Genomic DNA, 6,519 nt, shown 5'->3' with positions numbered 1-6,519 from the left:
CACTCATATGACTCTGCTCCTCCTGCCCCCACCACAAGTCTCTTCGATTTGTCTTCCAAAGAAGAGCCTTAGTTACCTCTTTGCTTTTCTTCACTTCCTTATACAAATCTGCTTTAATTGTTTTCTCTCTCCTAAACTTTCTATTTCTTCATTTTTCTTACTCTGATTCTTTGGCTCAAGAAAAACTCAGGATGTACAGAGAAACCATTGCAATGTGATTTGAAGGGACTTTACAGTTCGTCACCCCCTCTACCCATTCCTCCCCGACTAAGCCTCCAAAGTCCATTCAAGAAAGAAAGAGAGGGGAAGGGAAGGAAAATCAACTGTGTTCTAGTTTACTTGAAGTTCTTATCTGGGCACTGTGCACTGATTAGTATATTAATTGCATGATATCGTTGCATTCTCACTACAACTCTGGGAACACAATTTTAGTGAGCCCTTCTGTTCTGAGATTCAGAGAGACTAAGCGACAGAACTAGGATTTGAACTCAACCCTTTTTGACTGAAAGCCCACGTGGTATTGATCCTTCAGGTTAGTATAATAAACTATATACAGAAAACTATTGTTAAATTATGAGAGTGCTCTCTAGTGGGAGAATATGTTCTAACTTTGCTCCAAGAACATAGATTAGGTAACTGATACCTTAATTAGCATAGTCTGCTGTTGAAGAATGCAGGTAGGTAAAGGACAGGTTAAGTGTCCTCATAATAGAGAAGTAGGGAGAATGTTTTGGGTAGCCAACATTGGGTGCAAGACATTAGAAAAAAGTAGATCCGACAGTTAAAGATACCTTGGAAAAATTTTACTATTTTGCCTAAGGCAGGGTTGATTTTTAATTTCCTTTATGATGTCTGTTCTAGTATACCCTACTCTATATGACACCTACCCTGGCACTGTCCAGTAGTATTTTCAAAGTTCTACAAGTCCTCTTTCTGTATTAAACATTAAATTGTTCACCCAATTCCTTGCTTACACTTGACTCAAGTCCATTTCTCATCTGCTATTAATGCCACATTTGAATTCAGCTTTACTGCAACCTTCCCTTGGGTCTGATTTCTTTCTGTCTCCCCTCTCCAACCCTGATTCCCATGGTAGAGCAATAAGCAGACAACACTGCTGAGGACATGCAAACCTCTCCTGCTTACCTCTCACCTGACTCAGCTCCTTTTCCTAGGCAGGGGAAAGGGCTCAGAACCATAAGGACTCAGAGAGTGGTACTTGAACTGAAACTTTTTATCTTCCTAGTCAACCTTTCTTGATCTATGGCACACAGAGCTGGTGAGTGAACTGCGAGGAACATCTAGCTTCAGTCTCACTAGTGACCAAAGGTATACTTTTGCAATCTCCCCAAAAGCTTTTTTTCCTGTATCTTCCTAATTTGAGTTTGGTTGCCATAGCAACAGCCAAGCTCTGCTGAAGGAGAGATTACTTGTATAATGAGCCTGGAAGACACTAAGATAAATATAGACAACCTTTGCTGTTTTAGGCCCAACAAACTAAAAATTTTTTCCCTACCTATCTGTCACTAGGAAATATTTATAATATTTATGTCATGTTAATCATAAAGTTAATCTGACTTATTATTTCCTTTTAAACATCTGATTAAATTGGTTATATAGAAATAACTGGGTTCCTAGATCACACTGGACTCTGGAAAAAATTCAATCAATCATATGTACGCCATCCAAAGCTTCTTATTCTTGCCCCCCATTTTGTGTGAGTGAAGCAATTGTTCTCCTCACGTCCTTCTTGGGGCCTACTAAATCAAATAAAACTGCTGAACTAGAAGTTAGAGCCCTCTAACAATTGATCTCCCCCTACAGACTACCGGAATTTTCTCTTGCTCTGGCTCTGGGTATGGTGCCTATGCCATTTTGTTCCCTTCCTTTGAAGAATTACCCTTCTCCCACGCAATAATATAGATTGGTCCCTATTGTAGGGACGGTATGAGTCAGTCCTCAAGCCTGGCCAGATTGAGACTTCCCTGGAATTTTTGTCAGAACTATATGGAAAGATACTCTTTTGATATAGAGGCTAAGTTGTTAGATAGTGAATCTTGGGCCGTGATGTCCAACATGTGGAAAAATCCTGTGTTAGTCTGCTTGGGTTACCACAACGTAATAGTACAGGCTGGGTGTCTTAAACAATAGAATTTCATTTTCTCACAGTTCTGGAGGCTGAAAGTCTAAGATCAAGGTGCCAGCAGGGCTGGTTTTGGGTGAGGCCAGTCTGCCTGGCTTGTAGACACTTTCTTGCCATGTCTTCACCTGCCCTTTCCTTCGTTTGTGCATACTCCTGATGTCTCTTCCTCTTTTTATAAGGACACCAGTCTTATTTGGTTAGGTTTTCACCTTATGATCTCATTAACCTTAATTACCTCTCTAAAGGCCCTATCTCCAAATACAGTCACATTGCAGGGTTAGGGTTTCAACATATGAACTTTGGGGAGATACGATTCAGTTTATAACAAATCCTATAGAAAAAAATGGAGAGAAAGAAGGAGCCATAGTGACATCGTTTTAAGCTCTGAGTATAGTAAACCAATCTTACCCTTCTAAATATTTTATTTCCTTTAGTAATTTTCTTTTTCTAACTCTACTTAAACACATCCACAAAATGCCAATCGCTAATGGCCACTGTTAAGAAAAATGACGAAATGGTATTTTGAGGTATTAGAAATTAACAAAAAAATTTGTTTCAATATAAATTGAGAGGAAATATCATGATCTATAATGTTTTTCTTACATTGCATCTTAACCAAAGACATACTCACTATATACACCTCGATTATTTCACAGATGTAAAGGTGGCCTTAAGAAAAACTTTGTTACCTTAGTAACTACCTTAAGCACAATTATTAGAAAATTTAGCTATTCTAATATCTGACATCCTATCATCAAGGATGAGAAAACTTTGGAATTCAACAAGAATCTGTGTGCTTACCACTTCTCATGTACATATCAGAAGCCGATTCTGAAAGCTTCTACTTTTAAGTAGAAATAATAATCCACATTCCTTTTCTGTTTATAGATAGAAAATATCACAAGTGATACCTCAGCTAGTTGTCCAAACTTAAAGTAGTAATACTATATTCAGAGGATAAAATTTGTAATACTTATGTACTTAATTTGAAAGATGAAAAAAAGAGAGACAGACTGGCTAAATCACATCTCCCTATATTTCCCCCAAAATTGTCTCCTTGGCTGATATCTAGCTTTTAAGCCAGTCTGTGCTACTGACTACAATTGAAGGGGGAAAAAGAAAATCTACAATAAAGTTTAGATCTTAGGAAAATGCCAACAAATTTATTTATTATTTAACTTAACTCAAAAAGGACTTACATTCAGCTATGCTAAATATGAAACTAAGTTTTGAGCTTCTGAAGCACAGAAATTGTGCCCTGATTTATTTTTATGTCTCCTGCACCTACTAACCTGCCTGGCCCAGAGTCGGGAACCTGTTTCCTCACATTTGGTTGTTGAATGAATAATATAAAGATACAATTGCAATCTTGAATGATAATGACAATGGCAACTTACTAAAGATATCTGATGAACCTAAAATATTCTTTTTGAACCCAGATTCCCAAATGCATATGCGATAGAATGGGGTTACTCTTGATATACTATGACTAAAGTTTTATGTCTGTATGTTTATAAATTTAGTTTTAAACTTTATGACTAAAGGTGATTTTAGAAGCACCATTAGATTAGATGTCAGAAAACCTGGATGCTTGTCTGGGGTATTCCACAGAAAAGCTGTTTAACATTGTACCAGTTATCTAATCTCTGTGTCTCGATTCCCTCATCAATAAATGAAAGTTCAATTAAATCCATCCAAATGCTATAACAGTTCATAAAAAATTAATCTGAAAATTAAAAAAATTTAAAACTTGTGCAATGAGGTTGATTTCTACTTTCCAAAGTTGATTTCTTAAAATTCATCAGCTCCCACCAGGCTTACAGGGAGTAAAGGGAATATTGTGGCTTTCTACTCCACTTCCTCTCCAGGACTTCATAGCCTTCACTCCGCTCCACCTAAGATGCCCAGATTTCAAAGAAATGAAGAGACTGAAGACCCTGTCACTGAGTAGGGAGAAGTATCTGGTACCTGTTTCCTCACATTTGTTTTGAACCTGCACAGCGGTCCCGATTTGTTTAGAGGGCATTTAGAATGGACCTAAGTGGCTGGGCTTAACGGTCAGCTGGCCTCAGTGTCTCGCCACTAACATGCATAGTCCTCAAGAATACAATTGAGGAGTCCAAGAATTGAGAATTTAACCTAATTTATTTAAAAATAATCTTTGACTTTCTCACTAATGATATATATGTGGTTACAAAAGCAGCTACAACATATGCTAAAACAATAATTTTCAATATTCACAGCGACTAATCTTAGAGAACTGTTTTTTCTGATTCCATTTCTTGCTTATGTGAAGCTAAATCTGATCCATTTTTCAGATATGAAATAGATTCATGATTCTGTCCCAAAGTGCAAAAGCAAAATTTAGTCTTGTAATCATCAGATAAATGTCATACTAATTCATCTGATGAACTTTGTGGGACTGTAATATTATGACGCACCTGCCGTCGAAGTCACCAGTCTTGGAGTTCACGGATTAAAGTGAGTGAACACTGACCCCACTCGAAAAGGAAATAAGAGAGTCTTTTGTAGGTTGCAAGTCCTGGTCTGGTTTATTTATAAAGCAATAAATATTAGAAGCACAAATAAATTGCACGTGTGTAAACAAACTGTACAATGATTGATGAGAGATGAGGGAGGGTGGTTTGGAAGACTCCAAGAAGCATAATACTGTCATCCTGAAAGTAAGGTAGACTAAGAGAGAAGGCACCTTAGAAGCATTTGCGGTGGACGATGGAGGGGCCTGCCTCATCATACTCTTGCTTGCTAATCCACATCTGCTGGAAGGTAGACAGGGAGGCCAGGATGGAGCCCCCGATCCAAACGGAGTACTTACGCTCAGGGGGGGCAATAATCTGTGGAAAGAAAACGAAGACTTCCAGTGAATTCCGAAGCAACAGAGCAAGCCACATCTTGGGTAGACTCACAGAAAAAATGTTAGATATTAATTCACTTACATTAAGTCATGTAAGATACTTCATACCACAAATCAATATGGCTGAGTCATTTTTATGCACTTTCTTCCATTTCATTATTTCTATTATCAAAGACACTACAAAATAGAATTTCCCTACTTCTCTGAACTTGAGTATAACGTGGCAACAAGTTAAATGCATGGTGAGGCCAAACCCAATAGTTAGGAACTTTTAAAATATGTCGAAAGATTTAAGTTAATTTTTTTTTTTCTGCAAAGATTTATTTTTATTCACTGCTTGAAAGCCTTTTTAAAGTCTTGGGAACAGTGCTAGAAAAATCAGAAAAAGTGTTAGAAAAAGTGCTAGAGAAGCGAAAAGGTAAAGTCTTTAGGAGACAGGAAGCTAAGTGTGGAGAGAAAGAAGTTAGGAATGTAGTTTCTGCTTGGAATTCCAAGACCTGCCTTGGCTCCCCCATGCACAGAAGTTCTTTACCTTAATCTTCATGGTGCTGGGAGCCAGTGCAGTGATTTCTTTTTGCATGCGATCAGCAATCCCAGGGTACATGGTGGTACCTCCGGATAAGACATTGTTGGCATACAGGTCCTTGCGGATATCAATGTCACACTTCATGATGCTATTATAAGTCGTTTCATGGATGCCAGCAGATTCCATACCTAGGAACATGTTTTAAAAAAAAAAATTACAGGGCACTCTGGCCAGCGGGCTAGGATAGAGGGGAAAGAACAGGACTCTGTGTTGTTAAACTGTCACCATTTGTCTCTGAAACATATGTTCTTCTATAAGATACACTGCAGGGGATTTGTGGAACAGGTGTCTCTAAAAGTGCTGACAGACCATAATAGACTGCCAAGAAATGAACAACTGTGTTTAGCACCTGTTGGAGTGAACACTTGCTATATCCATCAGATGTATGAAGATGTACTGGAAAAGGATAAGATAAACACTTAAGTTAAATTCATGCAATTTTTATGTATGGACTAAAATAAGGTCCTCACAAGCTTCCTCTTGGAAATGATTCCTTAGGAAAATTGTTTGGTGACATATAAATGTCCAGTTATTACTATGAGGATGATTCTTGTTGCATTTAACAATGAGTAACTCAAAAGGAAAGTCTCGCTACTTGGTAATAAAGCTTATTGGAATAAATTGGCACTCGTGAGTAATCATCTCTTTCCTGCAGGTATGGATTACTAAGTTACTATTCTGTCTCATGCTATATTTTGAGATGAAGTCAGTGTGTCATCCTTTACCATTTCACTGCAACAGAACAGTGATGGCCATCTCTTTAATGAACCATCAGAACCTGAGACTGAGCTGTGTGGGACTCCAAGCTATGACTTCTTTTAACTCAAGAGCCCCTTAATCCTTCTTCATTGTAATAGATTTTATTCTGGGACCTTCCAAGATTTCCAGCGAAAAGCTGTGCCTCTGCACCAGACC

At 38.0% G+C, this 6,519-nt stretch overlaps 1 protein-coding gene across 1 annotated transcript in view; it reads right to left on the bottom strand.

The window, feature by feature from the left end:
* Window positions 1–4,672: 4,672 nt before the first annotated feature.
* The window catches only part of ACTC1 (actin, alpha, cardiac muscle 1), a 5,238-nt gene continuing 3,391 nt past the window's right edge, over window positions 4,673–6,519 (bottom strand). The window contains 3 exon segments of the mRNA XM_025038955.1: window positions 4,673–4,998; window positions 5,551–5,770; window position 6,519. The exon segment at window position 6,519 is cut by the window's right edge and continues 192 nt beyond it. Of these exon segments, the coding sequence (XP_024894723.1) occupies window positions 4,855–4,998; window positions 5,551–5,770; window position 6,519 (365 nt within the window). The 3' untranslated portion in view covers window positions 4,673–4,854.

Source organism: Pteropus alecto, unplaced genomic scaffold (assembly GCF_000325575.1).
Source record: "Pteropus alecto unplaced genomic scaffold, ASM32557v1 scaffold86, whole genome shotgun sequence".
NCBI classification, from domain to species: domain Eukaryota; kingdom Metazoa; phylum Chordata; class Mammalia; order Chiroptera; family Pteropodidae; genus Pteropus; species Pteropus alecto.
Note: the sequence above shows the minus strand (reverse complement) of the source record. Positions and strands in the feature narration are given on the sequence as shown.